This window comes from Martes martes, assembly GCF_963455335.1.
Source record: "Martes martes genome assembly, chromosome: 8".
Lineage (NCBI taxonomy): Eukaryota > Metazoa > Chordata > Mammalia > Carnivora > Mustelidae > Martes > Martes martes.
The window spans coordinates 46,612,185-46,635,895 of NC_137895.1; the positions used below are offsets into that span (position 1 = coordinate 46,612,185).

At 39.3% G+C, this 23,711-nt stretch overlaps 1 protein-coding gene across 1 annotated transcript in view; it reads right to left on the reverse strand.

The window, feature by feature from the left end:
* Positions 1-23,711, reverse strand: part of KCNMB4 (potassium calcium-activated channel subfamily M regulatory beta subunit 4) — a 61,962-nt gene that overhangs the window by 30,469 nt on the left and 7,782 nt on the right. Inside the window, exon 2 of the mRNA XM_080811583.1 lies at positions 5,297-5,424. Coding sequence (XP_080667709.1) covers positions 5,297-5,424 — 128 coding nt within the window. The remainder of the gene's footprint in view (positions 1-5,296; positions 5,425-23,711) is intronic.

Genomic DNA, 23,711 nt, shown 5'->3' on the forward strand with positions numbered 1-23,711 from the left:
TGTGGTCACAGACTCTACGCTCCATGAAGGCATGCAGCGTGGCTGGCTTCTCCTCCCCCTGCGGCTCTGTTTTTGTTGCCCCATGACTGGCACGTATTTAACCACCAAGGTTGGAGCTGGAACTGAAAGGCGTGGGCTTTATCCTCTGGACAACAAGAAGGCAGAAAAATTTAATGGAGGATTGTGACAAGACGGAGTAGAGGTTTAAACAAAGTGAAATGAAACCTTTGTGTAGTGCAGGAGAGGACAAAAGGCCGAGGCTGAAAGATTCGTTGAAGATCACGGCAATAATTTAGATGAGAAATAGTGAGGGCCTGGACCAAGGGAATGAATTCAAGACTTTGCAGGTGGCACAGCTGGACTTGTTGGTTGGACGCGCGCGCACGCGTGTGTGTGTGCCTACTATGTGCACTCTGTGAACTACTATAACTTAGGAGGATAAAATAGTAAAAAATAGACCAGCATGGGGAAAAACAAACAAACAAACAAACACCCAATGTGCTCTCCATAAAAGGAAAATTCCGAAAAATGACCCATCGCTCCTCCCAGCCCTTTGACCTGGAGGAGAATGAAGAAAGAGTAACCATTTTCCAAGGACATGCTCTCTTCAAGGCCAAGTCAGTCAGGCAAAGATGAAGTAGGAGAATTATATGACAAGCCTGGGACTGCAAAGAAATTTTCAGTCAATGGAATGAGGATTTCAAAGCATACTCAGTAAGAGGGCGTGAGGTGCATTTCACAGAGAAAGGATAAGCCAAAGAAAGGCTAAGAGAAAACAAAATGGTATGAGCAGGGTAAATGTGACCTATGGGGGGAAAAAAAAAAACCTGTAAGAAGGAAATCCACACATTGGAGGGAGATTGTGAGCCCCAACACTGAGGGAAGCAAAGAGCTGAAAGATTCTGTGGGAAGATCACAAATGGAAGCAGCCAGTGTCAGCCACCAAGCATGGCTTCCTCCCTGTGGGTGGGAAGAGGGGTGAGCACTGGGGTCTGGCCTCCCATGGCTGGTGGTGGGCATGGCTGTTGGTGGCTGCTCTGGCCGCTGTGGATCCTACTCCTCAGTATAGCTCTCTTTCAGAGAGGCTTAAATTGTGAACGCTGAGATTCCAATAATCTCTGCCTTAGATCTTTAAAATCCTATAACATTCTTTTCTTGAAAATGGAAACTTCTTGGTAACTCTTCTCCCCAATTTCCTGCAGTTGAGTGAAATCTAAAGGTTACTTTAAATATAAAGTTCATCTTACCGAGAGCATCTGGGCGTCTCTACAGTAAGCCTATTTTTATTGCATGTTTAGCAGTAGTAAAAAGTGTACTGAGAGTAGACAGCACCAGGGAGCTGCCATTTTCACACCTCCAACCAGTGCTCGTTTCCTCTTGCATATGTCATGGTACAAGAGCCAGACTCTGAACTTCTGATTTCCCAGAGTCGTTTAAAATCATGTCTTGAGTGCTTCTGGGTGGTGACAGACTGCCCCCACTTCTACCTACACCCCCCGACAGTTTGGGAGTGGGACAGGGAGACGACGGTAGGGAATGGGTATCATTCCGAAAGAGGTACGAAGGGCTGACCCTTCGTGTCGCTCAAGTGAACCCAAGTAGCATGGAGCGCAGGGCTAGGTGTCTCAGAGAGTTGTCGCCACTCTGCAGGAATAGTACTTCTCGTCAGGGACTTGAGGGTATTCAGAATTCATTCCCACAGGAGGCATGTGTGTGTTTGGGGGAGGCAGCCTTCAGAGATGCCTGAGCAGGGAGTGAGGGGAAGTCGGTTAAGAGGACCACCAGCTGGCCCGGCTCCCAGTCCACGGCAGGAAACGTAAAGGATCACTTGATTCGTTTGAGTAGTGGCTTCAGAGTCACTTGACCTCCGGTGCCTATTCCCCGTTACTGGGCTCCCACTTCACAGAACGAGGACCACGGCTGCTTTTGATTTCATCCAGGCTCATTTTCTTCAGGGTGTGTTTGTTCCACTCCGCCTCATTTACTGTCTGTGTTCAACAAGAGAGCTTCTCTCTTCCTCAGCAGTTTTAGTCTGTAGTGGGCTCATTTCTCTGAATCCATTCCTGCTTCCCTTGAATTACTTCCTCCCCAAACTCTTTTTCCTGATATGGCAAACTTCCTGAAAGGGTAGTCTGCACTAATGCCTTCACACCCTCCCCTCGAGCTAATATTCAATGGTTTCTAACCCCGTTGCTCTAAGATGGCGCCTACACCATTTTCACAAAGACCGCTAACAGACCTTTGATTGCCAAAACGAATGACTTCCCAATTGTCCATTTTGATTATTCCTTTTTCCCCTTCCAAGACCTTACAAATTCACCGCTCCTCATTATATAACCTGATGTATCTTACATGTTAAGCCTTCGTTTCTTTATTGCAGCCATCCATCTTCAATGTCTTCCCTCCTTTCATTTCTAGCTGATGAAGTCATACTTCTTTTTGCATATGCACCTGTTCCTCCTAATAAGTTCTAATTCCTTGGAAGCAAAGAACCTTCCTTATTAATCTGGCACATTGCTTTCATTTATTCATTCATTCACCAAACTTTTATTGACTAAGAAACAGGCATTGTGCTAAGTCCCAGGAATATAAAGCCAAAGAAGATAGGTCCCATACCAGTAGCCCCTGTACAGCCTCATGAGGAAGATGGGTACAGAAATTATTCCGGTAGAGAGTGATAAATGGAAGGATAAAGCTGTGGTTCTCACTCTGGTGGCATATTAGAATCCCTAAAACCAATTTTTGAAAACGCTAATGCCTAGGTTGAACTACCCGAGATTATAATTTAATTAGTCTGTGGTGCATTTTTTTTTAAAGCTCCTCTGACACAGTCCTGTGAAGTGAGAGTTGCAGACCTCTGGGATACAGCTGTATAAACAGAACATGGAAGATACATCGTGTAGCTGGCACTTTTGACTATTCTATAACATCTGAGTCCCTTTCTTCTTCCTTCCTTTCTACTCAGGTGTGCACCCTTTCTCCATCCAACTTAGGAGATACTGCCCTGTTCCCAACTCAGTGGTATATTCTGATTATTCTTTTTATGACTGGTTTAGGTGTAGGCAAAGGAACTCATTCTAAGCAAGAATACCTAAGGGGAGGTCAGTTATGGGAAGCTGAGAAAATGTTTCCTAATTCCAAGAAAAACATACTGAGAAAGATAGTTTTATTTTTTGTAAAGATTTTATTTATTTATTTGAGAGGCAGAGAGAGAGAGAGAGAGAGCGTGAGTGAGCATGGTGGGGGGGGAGGGGCAGAGAGAGAAAGAGGGAGAAGAAGAAGAATCCTCTCTGAAAAGGGACTCCAACACAGGACAGGATCCCAGGACCCCAAGATCACAACCCGAGCTGAAGGCAGACGATTAAACAACTGAGCCACCCAGGCTCCCTGAGAGATAGTTTTCTTTTTGCATTTGGACACTGCAATGCCTGGCTGTGACTTCTGGAGCCACAGCAACTCTACGGTAACCATGAGTGGATCTGAGGCAGAACTGAGATCCAGAAAGGGCCTGGCTTCTTGATGACATTGTTAGGCTACTGCATCAAACAACCCTAATGTTGGTCTACCTGTGCATTTCTTAATGTATGCAATAATAAATTGCATACATTAAGAAATGTATGCAATTTATTATTCCTCGTGATACTTTGAGTCAGTTTTCCGTTTACATGCAACAGATGGCATCCTAAATGATATACAACTAAACCAAACTTGGAGATCAAGAAAAACAGCAAAACAGCCCAGCAAAGGGGATGTCTGTGAAGAGTCTTCATCAAGGCAGTCAAGAAGCAGGAGAAGCAAATAAAGAGGCATAGATACAAACACATGAGATATTACAGAACCGCACATAGTTCAGAGTGGCTACTGCAAAGAGTATGGGCATAAAGCTAAGGCTGGAAAAATGGGAGTCGGGGGGTGAGAACCCAAGGAGCCTTGTATGCTGTGGCAGGTTAAATATAGCCACAAGACCTTTGCCGCTTCTCCTCTTAAGAAGCAGAGTTGGTTTTCATGCCCCATGAATCTGGCTGGCTTCGTGACTTGCTTTGACCAGGGGAATGTATCTAAAGTGATGTTATGTAAATTCCAGAACCAAGGCCTGGCTCACTTGATCCAGCCTGATGAAGGAGGAGAGGCTTGCGGAAAAGAACTGAGGCCCTTTGGCCGCACCAGTACCAAGCGCTGAGCGGGAGAGGCCATCCTGGCCCACACAGCTATTGCCACCATCCTCTGACTGCGTAAATCTCCAAGCCAACCCACAGAATTATAAGAAATAATGAATCACTGTTGTAGTAAGCTGCTTGATTTGGGTGGTTTGTCATGCAGCAAGAGGCACCTGATGGTTAGGCCATGCCAAGATGTGCTCTACTCTGAAACTCTACTCTGAAAACCGTGAGGAGTAACCTGATTAAATTCATATTTTAGGAAGATCGACTTGGCGGCAGCGCCAACCATGGGCTTGGCCGGGGCAGGTTGGAGGTAGAAGGACTGTTTGGAACACTTGTGTTCACAGAGCCGAGAAATCACTTGGATCTGACTTAAGACAGGGGTAGGGGGAAAGCAGAGAAGAGTCATTAGGGAGGTAAAATCAGTGTGATGGCAAATATAAGTTGCAGTGTGTAAAGGAGAAACGTGAGTTAGTAATTACGGTTCTCTGGACTGGGTAAACGAGGGGATGGTAGATTGCTTCACTAAGAGGGAGCAGGGGAGGAGAAGGAGGTTTAATGGAACTGGAACATCTAAGCGGAAAGTACGGCAAGGAGTTGTGAATACTCAATAAATGCTTAATGAAGAAATTAGTCTAAGGAATCTGGATGGGTACTGCAGTGTTCTAGTCCAATGAGCCGTGGTTATAGGGCATAACTTGAGCTCTCTCTAAGTCAAGTCAAGTTTTAACGCTGTGAACTCATTTTCTTGATACTTCATCGGAATAGAAAAGAAAAGGAAAGATAAGATTTCGTGCAGTCCCAAATGCTCACAAGTCAACACGTTGTTCCGTTTATGCGTATCCAATCTGTAATTCTCAGGGAGCAAGTGCTACTCGTATCTGCTGTTCCCCTCTGAAAGCACTTTCTTAATCTCTCCAGAGGGTAGCACCATGATAGAGGTTCTCTTTTTGTCCCCCATATCCTTCACCTGCCTCCCAGCCTGTAAAATGGCTTCCCTAACTCCACGCAAAGAAAGAGTTGACTCTACCCCCATGTCAGATATTTTGTCAAGTGAGCACAATCTATGACTTATTTTGTAATTAACTACAAAGGCTACAAGCAACTTTAATATGCACAAGCAAATACTGGCTTACCTTTGAAATTGATTAAAATAGCAAGTAAATGGCTGGGAACCGATCTCATCTTTCCAGTACTGTTGCCAATTCATGACGCTTTCCAAGTTCTTCTGATTTTCTCTCTTACAGGGAGGAATATAGGAGCACTAGCAAAACAGAACACAGAAAATAAACCTATTATTCTACAGAATATTGAAATATGGTCCTTTTTTGTAGGGAGATGATATTATGCATATAATAAATGTAATTCTGACCTACCTAATCTTTAATAGAGCCAAACTGAAATCATTGAACTATATTTCAAATTTCCAATTTGGAGCAATTATACAAAATATTCCAATTAAATGCTGCAAAAAATAATCTTTAGTCATTACAATAGGAGGATAGATTATAAACAATTACAATCTAATGGCAAATTAAAAGCATGATATACTCTCTTTATTGTGGGCCTGTGAATCAATAGAGGGAAGGAAGGAAGGAAAGTAGGGAGGGAAGAAAGAGAGGAAGGAAGGAAGGAAGGAAAGAAGAAAAAAAAGAAAGTTGGGTTTTATCTGCAGTTGCTAACTATGGACCTTGATATTTTCCTCTTCCAACTCTAACTACCAAATCAAGCACACAGCTCTCCTCAGATACTGCTCTCAACTGCTGAAACTCAAGTTTTCCTTTCTTACATTCTCTTAAACAATAAAATCAGCAGAAAATTTCCTCAGAAGTATATAATCAATGCATTTTGCTAACTGATGCCTTTTCCTAGCTCTGCCTCTAACAAAGTAGTTCTCTCTGAAGGGATCCAATTACTGTAAGCAATACAGAATCAGGATATTTGGAAAATGATTCTCAACTCTAGATGTTAAATTTAACCCTTAACATTCTAATCCAATGTCTCTGATTCAGTTTTGTTTTGTTTTTGTTTTTTTTTAGATTTAATTTTTTTTCTTTAAAGTAATCTCCTCACCCAACGTGGGGCTCACACTCATGACCCTGAGATCAAGAGGCAGATGCTCCGTCAACCGAGCCAGCCAGGCGCCCCTCCGATTCAGTTTTTACAATGATGATCACAATAAAGATGGTGCCAAGTTACCGTTATTGAATGTTCACAATATGCCCGACACTGCAATAAACGCTTAATGGGCTTTACCTGTGCGCTTCTTACAACAACTTTAAAATGATCTCCAATTTACAGATGAGGAAACTGAGATTTCTGTCAACTCTCCAACTAGATGCTGGTGATTTTATCACATTCGACTCCCAGATGTTCTAGGAAAGTTTCCGATGTTAAGGAGTAGGGAAAAAAATAAAAAGAACTTTCACTTCGTAGTATAATTTTTAAAAAAAGATTTTATTTGTTTATTTGACAGAGGGAGAGAGAGCACAAGCAGGGGGAGTGGGAGGGGCAGGGAGCCTGAGGCAGGATTCCATCCCCGGACCCTGGGACTAACTGAGCCGCCCAGGTGCCCCTTCATAGTATAATTTGATTTGCATTATTTTAGAGCATATAACTTGTCAACACCTTCCTATTATTTTCTGGTAAAACACTAACTTTTTAGTATGATGTACAGTCCTCTTCAGGATCTGCCCTCCCCCACCTGGGACTTCGCCATTTAGAAGTACATAGTCCCAGGACACCCGGGTGGCACAGCCAGTTAAGCATCTGACTTTGGCTCAGGTCATGACCCCGGATCCTGAGATCGAGACTTGCATCTCTACCTCTGCCTGCCGCTCCCCATGCTGTGCTGTCTCTCTGATAAACAAACAAATAAAATCTTCAAAAAGAAGAAGTACATAGTTCCCAGATTTGCCACATGCCGTCACAACTACTGGCCGGTTCATGCTTCTCTGTCTTCTTTTTTAATTTTTTTTTTAAGATTTTACTTATTCGACAGAGAGAGAGAGCTCACAAGTAGGCAGAGAGGCAGGCAGAGGGGGAGGGGGAAGCAGGATCCCTGCCGAGCAGAGAGCCCAATGCAGGGCTCGATCTCAGGACCCTGAGATCATGACCCAAGCCGAAGGCTGAGGCTTAACCCACTGAGCCACCCAGGTGCCCCTTCTCTCTCTTCTTTCAAGGCATTTTCTTTTAGTTCCCTTCTTTCCAGATGCAGCTCTGGTGCATCTGTTTGGGGAAACCTTCTCTTTCCTTCTCCACAGTTAAGCCCCCCTTCCGTTGTCCCACCATAGGCATCATACCCCGTGCAGGCACAGCTGTAATCCCACTTCCCACTATCACACTGGTTAGTCTGTTTGACATCAGCCTCCTCAGTTCATCGGCAAGTTGGAACAAGGCTCTTTCCTCTTTTCTTTTCTTTCTTTTTTTTCCCCCTGCATCTTCACACTTAGGACTATGCCTGGTAATAGTGAAATTTCAAAAATGTTGGTAGAATTAATAATATCACACTTATATACATTTTTTTAATTCAAGATGATGAAGCTATTTTCACGGCAGTTAAACATTTCTCTTAACACAAAAATATTTTAACTTTTAGTAAATTTGGTTTTTTTCTATTCTATGTAACAAATTTACAACACCTTACGCAAATCTTAGTTGGATGATTGGATCACTGCCTATTTGCCCTCTGCATATCTAGTTAATGTTCTATTAATAACACTATAACATATATAAAGCTAAACTTTTCTGTGAGATTCTGAATTCTGAGATCTTCCAAAGCAGCAATTTAGAAGCAATAGAGGCTATTAGATCCAGCTCCAGTCCTACTATTTGTTGGGTGTTTGGACTTGAGTAAATTACTTCCTTTTTCTGGATTTCATTTCTTCTAATCTGTAAACTCTCCAAAATAATTTCTAGCTCTACATTTCTTTGATTCACTTCTTGGAGGTACACCAAGAAAGGACCCAGCAGAAGGCAGGACTACAAACACTGTTGCAACATTTTTCCCAGAAAAGATCCTGCCCACTGGGGAAGAGGTTGGGCAGCCTGACAGAGCCACCGTTCCAGCCCCCAAAAAGGACAAGTGCAGTAGGCCCTTCTTAGAGACGTATACTTGGCATTAGCTTAGCATTCATAAGGGGCCTCTGACTTTTTTTTTCTTGTTTGTGTGCTATAATGTGCTGGACAGTTCCTTTCCTTCTATTAAAACATTCTTCCTCCGGCATCATGGTCAATTAGTTTATAAAGTAAGAGTAGGTACCCCCTGATTGTGTTCTTCGAAGGATGTGTGAAACCTTAAAAGTCCATCGGAGCCTTTTTTTTGCAACAGCTATACCCGACACGAGAGGTACACTGAGTATTTGAGGGAATAACAACTGACAACCAAACAGAAGTAAGGTAGATTTTTAAATTTTGAGGTTAGCTCAGTTTGAATTCTTTGCTATTTAGTTTTTCTAAATAAAAATGAGTTTAAACCTGGGGAATAGGTTAAGTATCTCCACCAAATGACAGCTCTATGATTTGACCAGGAGAGTCACGTCCACGTGTTTCTGGAAAGGTCAGACAAAAACCTTCACTGAGTGAGTAGTCTGTATTAGGTATATTGTGGTTTCACATGGGCAAAAAAGAAACGTTCCTCGCCTTTAGGATACTATGAGGTAGTGTGGATGGGTTTTTAGAAGCAAAGTCTTTTTACGTTAGGAAAAATTGCCTGTGATCCAAAATTCAACTGTTTTTTTCATGGACTGCATTCTTTCCAAGAGTATTATAGATTAAATGATGAGCTTATGATACTCTAGTAACTTTTAAAACTCACATCACCCTAGAAGGAAAATTGTTTAAAGGCTAAACCTTATGTTCTTAGAAATCACTGTTATTCATTTTCTTGTATCTTGATTCTCCGATTAGTTTATCTTTAAAATTTCTGTGAAGGCTAACTTAGATTCTCCCAAGATTCCTTCTCAACTCGGCAAAGCAGTGTAGATTGTTAAGAATTTAAAATAAGTAATAAATGCCAATTCAAAGTAGTGTTCTAGGGAAAAAAAATTCAGAAATTCAGTCAGAGACTCCTTTCCTCTCTAGGCTGTTCAAACTGGATAGGTTTCCAGGCTCTAGCATAGCATAGCTCCACCATGACTCTCTCACCTTTGGGGGAAGGGCACAAGCGATAATATACACCGCATCAGCAGCATCCCTTATTGTCGTCGTGGCTAACATTTACTGATTATATGTGAAGCATCTCATGAATCCAAATCTCATTTAATCCAAATCAGCAAATGGTATAACCACCTATGTTTTACAGATGAGGAAATCGAGGGGCAGAGGTTTAGGAAAACTTTCCCTCCGTTACAATGGCAAATGGAAAAGTTGGGATTCAGACAGCAGGGTCTTCTTAACCACTGCCCCACACGGCCCCCAAGTCTCTATCTTTAGGGCTTCCCAGTCGTCTCTCTTTGAAGCTGCCTGCTTTGGGAGTAAGGGAGATGCCCTGATCTCTGCATCCCTCTCTTAGACAATCAGAGTAATGATTCTTTGGGAATGGAGTTGGTGCAGCCCTCCCAGACGGATGCGCTGAGGCATTCTGGGGCAATGCTTTGTTTTCCTCAGAGAAATGCATTGTGAGTCTTCATTTGTTCCCTCTTGTCTCAGTTTGGCTCCAGGCTTGGTGTTTGGTGCCATCGATGTAATTTCACTTAGGTGAATTTATAGACACAATGTCTTTGGTCACAGAGGACAATGAGTGTTCCCTTGGAGAAACTTCTTCATAAGATTCTGACCTTTTTTGTTTTTCACTTGCAAAGGCAGCATTTCCCAATTTTTAATATCATTATCACCCAAATAACCTTCGCTATTGTCTGTGTCACTTGCTGCCTAAACTTGCATGAAATCACTTTCTTTAAAAAGTCAAGAGAACAAGAGGAATGTGATAAAAATATTTGCTTTCCTGGTAGAAAAAATTTTTTTGACTTTTGAATTCACGAACCAAGTTGGAAGAATAGAGTGGGCTAAGACTTCTGTGAGTTTCTAAGGGGCGATGCTATCATCGTTTGACGTGGAATATTTGATTATGTACTTATTATGACTTATTTTTCCATTATCTTATTTTAGGAATTATCAGGATTTATAATACCATTCTTTTCAGCCTATCACAATGGATTTATATTTTAATAGTACCCTCTTGAGTGTATTCTTTTGTGTCTTGAGGATTGCATTTCAATCATGTGGGCAGAGTAGGCAGAAATCACTTTCTTCCTTTACTGAGTCATTTAAAAAACAATTGCACAAAACACGTGGTCCGTTTAAACATTGGGGAGCAAGTTCTATGTTAGGCATTATCTAAGAAACAGACATGGAGAAACTGCTTTTTTCCTCCAGTTTCTTTATTGACTTTATTTGGTTAGGGAGGATAGTATTAAAAGACTTAACACTAGAATGGGTTTAGCTGATTAAATAATTTCCAAAGTAAACTTGGTTAGAAAATGAATTCTTGGTGTGCCTGGCTGGCTCAGTCAGTAGAGCATGCGACTCTTGATCTGGGGATGGTAAGTTTGAGCCCCACATTGGGTGGAGAGATTACTTAAAAATTTTTTTAAAACCCAAAAATAACTAATGAAAACATTATCTATCACAACATAGGTCTAATTGTATTTTATACTATAATCCCTCTTTTCTGTAATATCTGTAATATCTGTAAGATATCTATGTCAGCTATGATTTGTAACTTTAATGACATTTTTGACAATATAAACATATAATTAGGAAAACACTATGGAATAAAAACTGTAACTGAGCCATTAATAAACTCCATATTGTTTCATAGGCCTCAACTTCATTACTTGTGAACACACACACACACCTTATGAGTGTAAGTTAATTTAACAAACACATATGAAATTATATGTCATCTAAAAAAAATTAATTCTAGGGCGGGGATCCAGAATGTGTATCTATATCTGAAAGCTAAATGAAAATAATCTTGTGAAAGAACTTGAAGGTCAAACAAATGGCTTAGAAAATATAAAAAGCAAGGCTAGCTAAGAACAGGAGAAACTAAAATAAGCTCTTCGGACAGAATCGGCTGAGCAGGTCCAGGGTGGTGCCCACCTTAGAACAGTGTTCGTCAAAGTCTGTCCCACGGACCACTTGGGTCGTTCATCAAAAAGATCTACCCTCCTGAGGGTCTGATTCAGTAAGACCAGGAATCTGTATTTTTAACAGCTTTCCTTTCCCTTGGAATAACAACTTTTTAGAACTGATAATTTATGCAACAAGCCATTCTTGATTGTTGAGTACTGGACAGAGTACAAAGATTAGATATTACTCACCCTTTTCTTGTCTCTCCCCTCCCTTCCCAGGAGCATGTAATGTAGTAGTAGTAGCTTATTCACAAAGTGCTTTGTGATTATAGAAGAGGAAGTGAAGATTTTGGGCTTTGTGAGTATGAGAGAAGCTTCCCAGAAGAGATGATTTTTGATTTGTGTCTTTAAGTTTGACCAGGAGTTTGCTTCTCAGAGAATGTCTTGGGAAGGTGACATTCCAAAAAGAAGAAATGGAGTGTGCAATGACTTTGTCTGTATAAATGTTCCAGAAAGACTGAGTCATCTAATGTGCTTAGAGGATAAGGGGCATGGGGGATGGTGTTGAAAAATGCCCAATTATCTGAACTACTACTCACTGAAGAATTGTTCCTCTCTCCTTAAAGGCTTCAATGAAAAATTGCTCACTACCTTCTGCATAGTATTTCCACCCACCCACCAATGCTCTTTTAGTTAGAATTTATTGTCATGCGTTGATACTATCTGCATTCTGTAATTTAGTAATATTCATTTAACTTCTGGATTCGAGCAGACTGTTCAGGTTGGTGATTCTATTAAAACTGAGAAAAGTTTCAAATTACATTCCACTTTCAAGAGAAAATAGTTTATTCAGCATTAGCATTAGAAAATAAAAATACAGTGTCTTTACTAAAAAAGAGAGCGAATCTAAATAGAAAAAGTCAAACCAAAACAAGAAGTTTAACTTGGAAAAAGCTCAATAGTTATTACTTACAACAAGAATGATAGTACATGTAAAAATTTGTTCCATGGTGTGTGATCCTAATTCAAAATCTTTGAGGGGAGGACCAATCCTCACAACCATATAGAACACTGAAATAAAAGTTTCTTAAGTGTTCACGCACGCATTCAGATAATGTCTCATTGATGGAATTATTTGCGTACTGTATTGTATACTGCACACAAATTTCAGTGTGTGTATGTATATTTAATGAAATATTATAGCCATCACTTCTGCATGGAGACCAACAAGCCCTATCCATGCTAAGTCCCTGAGGACCAAGATTGAGAGATGATGGTGATAAAAAACTTGATGGTTCCTACTCGTGGCAGGATGTGTTTTCCAAAAATGGCTACACGAATATTTACCCCATTTCACAGGCTTTTACGGTGTGACATTGACACTCTTCTATTCAGGGTGCAGCTTTATCTTTCCTTCCCTAGAATATGGATGAGCCTGTGATCCTGTGTGACTTCCACGGCTAAATCAGAAAAGGTGGCATAGCTTCTGCCTGCAACTGTCTCTTGGGAGTGCCCGCCCCTGAATCTGGACACTATTCCACGAGGAAGCCAAAACTGCCCCATGCAAAGCGATCACACAGAAAGGCCCATGATGAGAGGATCCCAGACCCCCAGCCAAAAGCCAGCATCAATAGGTAAGTAAGTAAGCCTTCAAATGATTCCAGCCTCAGCCCTGGGACCAGACACCATGGAGCAGAGATAAGCTGTCCCCTTTGTGCCCTGTCTGAATTTCTGGCCCACAGAATTTGTGAGCATAATAAAAATAATTTAATCCACAGGGGTACTTGGCAGTGGCTAACAGATCATAGGGCACCTGGGACTAAAAAGATGAACACCTTTTAAGGTTCTCCTTGAACTACATACCTGAAAAAACCTGAGGTCTGATGAAATGTAGTCCAATGAGACACTGTGACATAAGAGAGGGCTCCTCATCCAGTCCCCAGGCCAAAAGCTCCTTGAATAAAGAGGAGGCTGGTCATCCTTTGGGACAGACCCCTTCATAGTGCCTGAAGTAACACCTACTCAAAATCCTCTAACCTTTCCCCAGAGAACATGCAGACATTTACCAGAGCAGCTGGGTAGGGGCAAAAGGGCAGACATTTATTTCACCTTTTTAAATTTTAACTCCATATAGTTAACATACAGTGTTAGATAACTTTCAGGTGTATAATACAGTGATGCAACAATTCTATACGTTACTCGTACTCTTAATTTCCTTCACCTATTTCACCCACCCCAGACTCACCTCTCCTCTGGCAACCAACGTTTGTCCTCTGTAGTTAACAGTCTGGTTTTTGGCTTGTCCAGAAAGGGCAGACACTTAGAGTATAACTGGATGCTGGCTCTGTGCTAACCTTTAACCCTGAGGGCCTGAGGTACGACTGTGCTCACAACAGGGGCTCATAGCATCAGGAGAAAAATGGAGCTTTGGCCCAAGCTGGCATTATGATGGGCCCAGAGATTGTGGTTGTTCCTATAGATCTCGAAGGTATAGATGCAGCACATGGTACTTAACATCAGTCCTCAGTACCTCCCTTGACCCCCTTACTCACAGACAGAAGCTTTTTCTGTGGATGAGTCTGACACTACCTGCTTGTTCCCCAAATAGTAAACTAACAGACCAGTATTGCCACCCTAGGAAGTCACAGAGATTACAGGAGTGGGATTCCTATCATGTCCCTAGTTAACTTGCCTATTTGGCTCCTGAAGAGGGCTGACAAGTCTTGGAGAATGGCTGTATCATTAGATGAAATCATGGTGGCCATTTCAGATCGTCTGTTTATTGGAGCAAACTCAGCACTTACCTCTGGAAACCATTCTATGGTGATTGATCTAGCAAATGTTTTTCTCTCCATCTTTGCGGAAAAAGTGTATCAGAGGCTGTTTTTACCTGGCCAAGAGGGTGCAGACTCTCCAGTCTTATTCAGGACTGTCTCACTCAGCACTACCTCAACTCTCTCTGGCTGTTACGCTCTACTCCACGGGGACACAGACCCCCTCTACCCCACAGAACATTACAATGTACATTGGTGATATCATACTGATTACTGCACCTGGAAGCAGGGAGTACAAAGTGCCCTAGATTCTTTGGGAAACACAGGTGTGCCAGTGAGTAGGAAATTTGGGGGAAGGGGGCTGCCACCTCAGTGATGCTTCTGGGAGTCTAGTGGTCTAGGGAATTTCTAAATATCCCTTCCAAAGTGAAAGACGGGTTTCTGCATCTTTCGCTCCTTAATAATTAGAAAGAGTCACAATACTTGGACTTCCTTATATTTTGGCAGAATCATAGACCCACTTTTGAGATTGCTACTCCGAGCCTTTATTGAGCGCACCATAATGCCACTGCTTTCCACGGCAGCTGGAGGAGAACCTGCTCCAGCTGCTCCAGGCTCCAGCCCTCTCGATTCACCTCTTTGGCCCAGTGCCTCCAACCGTAATATGAGGTCTGTGCCAGACTGGGGGGTACATGGAGCCCACCGAGAACCCTAGTGACATACAGCAAACCCATGCTTTCTTTGGCAAATATTCTCTTTCTAAGAAACCACGGATTTGGTCCTGAGTGCCAGTAAGGTCAGGTTGTGTAAGCATGGAACATCAAGTAACCATGCCGCCGTTGTACTCTGGGCTTTTTGACCCACTAAAACAGAAGGGTGCCATTTACAGGACTGAAGCAGGTCATGCTGGGAAGTGTCACAAGCAAATGGTTCACACTCCCAGTGCACCTTCTCTTTATATACTACCGCCTTTCCCAACCTGTCCACATAAACGGTTGTTAGTCTAGGCTGGTTTTTCTAATACTGGGCTATACATGCCCCCCAGGAGTACCCTAAGGTGTGCTAGTGGGTTCTTGACCAGTTTGGATGGATGGAAAAAATCGGAGCTCAGTGAGCCTCACTTTGAGCAGAACTTCCGGTTGTTTGTTTCTCTTGTAAGGAAAGATGTTGAAGATACAGAGGTACACTAAGTTATGGACGCTGCCTAATAAAATTGTGTTTTGATTAAAGGGATGAGACCGGGTTAAATTCTCAGAAACAGAACTCTGATCAAAACATAAAATCTAAAAGTTGTATTTCCCATGCATCCTTTCTCAGGAAGCTATTTGAGGATATACTCCACTGAAACAAAGGTATAAATCAAGAAATAGGAAGGCACTGGGTCAAGGGAACACAGCACTCAACATGGGGAAGACACAGCAGGCCTAAGGTGTAACCAGTTCAATTCAGGGCAGTAGTGGGCTGAAGGAATCTAGAAAGGGCATCCCAGGAGATTTCTTTAAAGAGAAAAAAGTGGAGCTAAATGGTTACCTGTTACGAATAGTCATATGAAAAATAGTGTACAAAGTAGTTTTATGACTCTGTGGGAAAATTTTGGAAAAGGAAGAGAAAGGTGCATAGGAAAGTAAGAATATATGAAAAGGGGATGACTATCAGCTCAAGGAAAATAAACATTTATAGAAATGAACAATAATTTACATAGTTAAAATAAGTTAACGCTCAATATTAGTTTAGCCAAAAATTATGATAGAACCATATTTAAAGGATGAAGGACAGAAAAATGAGGTGGAATGGGGGGATGGTATAAGAAAGCTAAATCCTCATATTCCATTATGTGTTGTCAATGGTATCTCGAATATACACATCAGAGAGCCTACTAGCTGGAGACACAGAGATAAATATTAGAGAAAATAAACTAAAATTATTTACACTGACAATAAAATATTGTCTCTGCATTGCAAAACGGATTGAGACAGAGGCATCTCAATAAAGAAGTACCCCTTCCCAATAAAATTATTGCATTACATGATTTGTTAAACTACATTCATAATAACAATAACGAATATTCATCAAAGGTTTACTACATGTGAGATCATTATTCAAGGTGTTTCACACATATTACTCATTTAATCCTGATAACCCAATGAGATAGATACTATTACAGTTCGTTTTACAGATTAAAAAACTGAGGCAGAGAGGTTAAGTAACTTCCAAGGTCATACTACTACTTTGATTAAAAAATAAAGTAGGAGTGCCTGGGTGGCTCAGTCAGTTAAGCATCTGCCTTCAGCTCAGGTCATGATCTTGGGGTCCTGGGATTGAGCTGCACCAACCCCCATCCCCCCCTTCCCTGCTCAGCAGGGAGTCTGCTTCTCCCTCCCCATGGTCCTTCCCCTCTGTTTGTGCATGCTCTCTCTCTGTCATTCTCTAATAAATAAAACCTTTTAAACAAATTGCTAAAATAAAGCATAATAGATACACAAGGTAAAACCCCCAGGCAAACATACTTAACAGTTATACATTCTTCCAGGTGTTTTCTACATTTGATTTTAACATGAATGTGAGTACACTCTTCTCTTTCTCTTTCATTTAACAATATACCTTGGTGCTCTCATATCTGCACAGAAAGATCTAGCTCATCCTTTTTTCAATTCTACTATATGGATATGCAAGAATTATTAATTGTCCTCTACTAAAAAACATTAAAGGTGTTTCCAGTCTTTTGAAGTTCCAAAGGAGCAACAAAATTCCTTTTACAAGCATCTGTATATACATATGTGAGAACAGGAAAAATAAAAGTGTGTATACACTCAAAATTTATGACTACTGTGTCCCAAAGAGACTGTATCAACTGCAATTCTGCTAGAAGTTTACAAGAGTGCCTATCCTCATATCCTTAAAAAAATAAAAAGTAATCTGGTATAATTAAACTTTCTGATAGGTGAAATAGGGGACTTCTTGTTTTAATTTGCATTTTTTAAAGATTTTTATTTATTTGAGAGAGAGTGTGGGTGTGGGAGAGAGAGAATTAGGGAGTCAGAGGGGCTGAGCGAGGGGGAGAAGCAGACTCCCCACTAGCAGGAAGACCAACTCCAGGCTCCAACCAAGGACCCTGGGATCATGATCTTAGCCAAAGGTAGATGCTTAACCACCCAGGTGCCCCTAATTTGCATTTTAAAATGGAGATAATTTTTTTTTACTATATTTGAAAACTATTTGTATTTCTTTCCTGCAAACTGACTATCCACGAACTCTTCCCGTTATGGTCATTTTCTTGCTGATGTTTAAGAGTCTTTACATAGCAAAAAAGTTAATCTTTATCACATATCGCCAATTTCCCTTCTCATTTTGTCTCTTTTGACTTAATTTGTGGTATGTTTGGGGTATAGACATATGTAATTTGTGTCAACTCAATCTGTGAAAATCTATGCAATTAGACCCACATCAATGACAGACCCATTATCTATAACCGTAGAAACAAGACCTCATCACTTTTGTGCTGTCTTAGGCTTACAAAATAAGGCATGTGACACTGTTCAAAAAAATATTTTAGAAAATATAAATAAGCAAAAAGAAAGATTTAAACCTCTGGTGCTTCCATCATTGTGATTACATTGTTTTCTCACTTAGGATTTTGTGTAAATATTAAGTAAAGTTGTCCCATAATTTTCATCTGAACATGTGTTCTATCACAGGTGTTTGTTTCAACACATTCTTGAAATTATAAAAAAAAAAATTCAGAAGTTTTCCTTGTTTCTCATGTGCTCTGGCACACTTTAAAATAGGATTAAAGTGGAGGAGGTGGGGGATGGGGTTACTGGGTGATGGGCATTAAGCAGGTTATGTGACGTAATGAGCACTGGGCATTATATACAACTGATGAAATCTCTGAACTCTACCTCTGAAACTAATCCACTATATGTTAATTAACTGAATTTAAATAAAATAAAATAATTTAAAAAATAAAATAAAATAGGATTAAAGTTATCTATTTTCATAGAATTGACCTGGAAACGTTTACAATTGGAGTTTCTTTGAATATTAGTGAGACTACACACATTTTCCATGTGTCCGCTTAGTTGTAATTCTTCACCAAACTGCCTGTTCACGCTCTGACCTTGTGTATCAGTCGGGGTTCCCCAGAAAAATAGAACCAACAGTGTACATGTAGACATATAAGAGATTTACTATGAGGAATTGGCTCATACAATAAGGGAAATCCTACAATTTGCTGCTCACAAGATGGAGACCCAGAAAAGCGGGTGGTATAATTCAGTTCAAGTGTAAAGGCCCCCAGTCAGAGGGACACCAATACTGTGTTCCAGCTCAGCAGAGGGCAAGTTTGCCCTTTCTCTGCTCTTTTGTTCTATTTAATCCCTCAACAATTTGGATCATGTCCACTAGCATTGGTGAGGATGGTTCTTCCTTACTGAGACTACTGATTCAAATGCTAACCTCTTCCAGAAACAAGTTCACAGATGCACCTAGAAATCATATTTTACTAGTTCTCTGGGCATTTGTTAACCCAGTCAAGTTGGCACATAAAATTAATCATCAGGTCTACTGTGCTACTGAAGAGATGACCATTTATGGCTAAGAGCTCTTCATATGTTGGGTTTTGAATCATTTCTCTACCACAATGCAAATATTCTCCCAAGTTTGTCATCTTTCTTTAAATTTTAATTTTTTAAACATATAAGCCTTTCTTATTGTCATTAAACAAATCAGTGCATTCCTTTATGATTTGTGCCTTTGGTGTCATGTTTAGAAAGGCTTGCATATCCCTAAAAATTATGTAAATATTTACCTATATTTTATCTTATTATTTTCCCAGTTTATTTTTATACATCAAAATTTTTATTCCATCAAAATTATAGTTTTATTTTAATTAAAATTATATCTTATTTTTGTCGCACCTTTTTTCCAATAATTTCTGAGTATTTTCCAAATAAATTTTATTTGGAAAATTAGTATTTTAAAATATATATTTTTCCAAATAATAGGGAAGTTTTAACATCATTTACTGAGTAAGACCCGTCTTTATGAATGACTTGAAATGTCAAAATTTGCAAAGCAAATCTCCTTTCAGCGTTTTTTTCTGATAACAGCTTTACTGAAATATAATTCACACACCAATTTCATTCATCCATTTAAAATGTACAATTCAGGGGCACCTGGGTGGCTCAGTACGTTAAGCATCTGCCTTTGGTTCAAGTCATAGTCACAGTGTCCTGGGATTGAGCCCCGTTGTGGGCTTTCCACTCAGCAGGCAGTCTGCTTCTTCCTCTCCCTCTGCTCCTCCCCACCAACTCATGCTCTCTTACTCTCTCTCTCTTGCTCACTCTCTCTCAAATAAATAAAACCTTCAAAAATTTGAATTTTACAATTAAAAAAATGTAAAAAAGTAGAATGTACAATTTAATGGTTTTTAGTAGATTCACAGAAGTGTGCAATCACTGCCACAAGTTTTAGAAGTTTTTCATCACCCCAAGAAGACACCCTGTACATGTTTGAACACGTTTTATGTGCCGTTTGGCTATTTGTATACCTTCTTTGAGAAAATATCTATTCATATCTTTTGCCTATCTTTCAGTTGGTTTATCCGTCTTTTTAATTGCTGAGTTGTAAAAGTTCTTTATTCTGGATATTTAATCTTTTTTTTTTTTTTGGATATTTAATCTTTATCAGATATATGATTTGCAGATGTTTTTCTGTGGCTGTCTTTTCACTTTTTTGATGGTATCTTCTGAAACACAAGTTTTTAATTGTATTTAAGTCCAATCATCAATTTTTCCTTTGGTTGCTTGGGCTTTTTGTGCCATATTTAAGAAACTGCCTAATTCAAAGTCATAAAGATTTACACTTCTGTTTTCCTCTAAGAGATTTATAGTTTAAGCTGTTACATTTGGGTTTATGATCCATTTTAACTTAATTTTTTGTATATGGTGTGAGGTAGGAATCCAATGTCATTCTTTTGCATGCATACAGTTGTTCCAACACTATTGGTTGAAAGACAATTCTTTCCCTTTTGAGTGCTTTTGACAGAACTGCCAAAAATCAATTACCCATAAATGTGTTCATTTACTCTGGACTCTCAATTCTGTTTCATAGATTGGTATGCCTTGTACCACACAGTCTTGATTACTGTAGTTTCCCAGTAAATTTTAAAATTGTAAAGTGTGACACTTCCACCATTGTTCTCTTTTTTCAAGATTATTTTGGCTATCCTGAGTCCCTTAAATCTCCATACGAATTTTAGGATCAGTTTGTCAATTTCCACAAACAAAAACCCAACTGATAGGGATATTAATGGATCTGCAGACCAATTTGGGAAGTGTGCCATCTTTACAATATTAAGTTTTCCAACCCGCAAAGGATAACTTTTCATTTATTTAGGTCTTCTTTAATTTCTCTTGATAGTGTTTTGTAGCTTTCAGGGCACAAATCTTTCACTCTTTTGTAAAAAATACTCTTTTTGTGAAGTACATTCCTAAGTATTTTACTATTTTGATAATAGTATAAATAGAATGTTTTTTATTTCATTTTTTGATTGTTCATTGTTAGTATATAAAAATACAATTGATTTTTGTACCTTGACCTTGTATTCTGTCGTCTTGCTGAATTTATTATATCTAATAGTTAGGTTTTTGTTTTTGGTAGATTCTTTAGGAGTTTCTTTATGCAAGATCAAGTGATTTGTAAATAGAGGTAGTTTATTTCTTCCTTTCCAATCTGTCTTTTTATTTCTTGCTTAACTGTCTTGGGTAGAAGCTCCAACATCAAACAGGAGTGGCATGAGTAAACATCCTTGTCTTATTTCTGATCTTAAGGGGAAAGATTTCAGTCTTTCACCATTAAGTATATTAGCTATTCGTAGTTGCTCTTTATCAGGTTGGGGAAGTTCTCTGTTATTCCTAGTTTTATTGATTTTTTTTAATCATAAGAGGATTTTGTGAAATGTTTTTTCTGCATATACTTATATAATCAGATTTTTGTCCTTTGTTTTATTAATATGGTGTATTACATTGATTGATTTTAGTACATTGAACAAACATTGCATTCCTGGAATAAATCCTGCTTGATCATGTCATATAATCACAAACTCTTCCAAACAATAGAAGGGAACACTTCCCAACTAATTCTATTACCATACCAAATTCAGACAAAGACATCACAAGAAAACTACAGACCAATATACCTGATAACTACAGATGCAAAAATCCTCAATAAAATGCTAGCAAACCAAATCTAGGAACATAGAAAAAGGTTTATATATCATGACCAAGTTAGGAGAATGGGGAATGAGTTACTAATGTTAATGGAATTCCTTTGGGGAGTGATGACAATATTCTGAAATTAGACAGTGACAATGATTGCATGATTCTGGGACTATACTAAAAATTGTACCTAGTAAAAGGGCAAATATCATTTTACGTGAATTACATGCTATTCTTTTTTAAAAGAAAGTTGCCTGCCCTCTATTTTCTCTTTTTCCCTGTCCTACTGCCTGAAAGGCAGATACGATCATGTTAGTAAAATACATGTTAAGGGATGGTAGAGCAACAAGATGGTAGGAACCTGGGTCTTTGAATAACCTTCCACATCAAACTGGCACAGCCCCATGAATTGCCTACAAGCTCAGATATTCACAAAAGCAAAAAAACAAAAAACTAATCCCTGCTTTGTTTAGATCACTGTGATTAGGTTCCTGTTAAAGCATTCCAACCAATATCTTAATTAATTCAATTAGGTTGTTCCTACTTTTCACTACTACACACAATTTTGCAATGAAGTTCCTCATATTTATATATATGTATATATTTATATATATACATATATATGTATATATATGTGTATATATATACATATATATGTATATATATATGTCCACATATATATTTATATATATGGACATGTGTTGTCTTAATGATTTGTAGACATTTTCATTTTTGTTTATTGTTTATTATTTGTTTTACCATTATTTTTTACTAGAGTTTGGCTTATATTTACACTTTGTTTATAATTATTTCAGTCATATAGAATTTGTTACTTTAGTGTGTTCAAATGTATCAATCTTTTCCTCTTATAATTTTTTTTAGTCTCATTTCAGAAAATATTTCTCAAATGTCAAAGATATTTTCCCATGCACCTCCTGACAGTTTTAGTTTTCTTCTTCATATTTAGTTTTTCTTTCACTTGGAACTGGTTTTTATGAGTGTGAAGTATGTGTCACATTTTCCTTTTTATGTAGAGCTAATTGTTCAAGCACCATTTATTCATAATTTCATTCTTTCCCTGGTGAACTTCCTACATTTTCTATGTCTTTCAGTAAAACTTAACAATTGCTAGTTTAATTTCCCTGAGGATATAATCTTTATTATCTCACTCTTGTTGAGGCTTACTTTATGACCCAGGGTATGATCAGTTTTTATAAATGTTACAGGAGCCTTTAAAATAATGTGCACCTTGGGGCGCATAGGTGGCTCAGTGGGTTAAAACTTGCCTTCAGCTCGGGTCATGATCCAGGGTCCTGGTATCAAACCCATGTCAGGCTCTCTGCTCGGAGGGGAGCCTGCTTCCTCCTTTCTGCCTGTCTCTCTGCCTACCCGTGATCTTTATCTGTCAAATAAATAAATAAAATCTTTAAAAAAAAATAATGTGCACCTTGCTACAACTGGATACACTACTCTATATGTTAGCCAAGTCTGTTGTTAAACATGTTATTTAAATCTATTATAGGGGTGCCTGGGTGGCTCAGTGGGTTAAGCCTCTGCCTTCAGCTCAGGTCATGATCTCAGGGTCCTGGGATCGAGCCCCGCATCGGGCTCTCTGCTCAGTGGGGAGCCTGCTTCCTCCTCTCTCTCTCTGCCTGCCTCTCTGCCTACTTGTGATCTCTGTCAAATAAATAAATAAAATCTTTAAAAAAATCAATCTATTACATATGTATTGATATTACTTTTGCCTGACTGTTTATTAGTCATAAACAGAGGTGTGTTAGAATCTCTATCATGATAGAATCATGTATTTCTCCTTTGAGTTGTTTTATTTTTTTAAAGTATTTTGAGGCTATATTTTTAGGTATATACCAGTATTTAATTGTTCATTATGTAGAATTAAAATTTTTTATAATTACAAAAAGTCCCTTTTTATCTAGCAACAAATTTTTGCCTCAGAGTCTACTGTATATAATGCAGATACTCCAGCTTTTCTTTCTTTCCTTCCTTCCTTCTTTCTTTCTGATTGATGTTATATGCATATTTCCCCATCTTTTAATTTTCAACTGTTCTGTGTCCTTAGACTTTACGTGTGATTCTTAAAAACAGCATATCGGGCACTTGGGTGGCTCAGTTGGTTAAGTGACTGCCTTTGGCTCAGGTCATGATCCTGGAGTCCCGGGATCAAGCCCCCACATGGGACTCCCACCTCCGCAGGGAGTCTGCTTCTCCCTCTGACCTTTCCCTTCTCATGCTCTCTCTCTCAAATGGACAATAAAATCTTTAAAATAAATAAATAAATAAAACAGCATGTATTTGCGTTTGTTTGCTTTTCTTTTTTTCCAGTCTACAGCCTCTGTCTTTTAAATGGAAGTCAGTCACTTATATTTAATATAATTACTTATAAATTGGGGTTTAAAGGTACTATCTTATCTTTTGTCCACATTCCTTTCTCTCTTTTTCCTTGCCTTCTTTTGGACTGTTTGC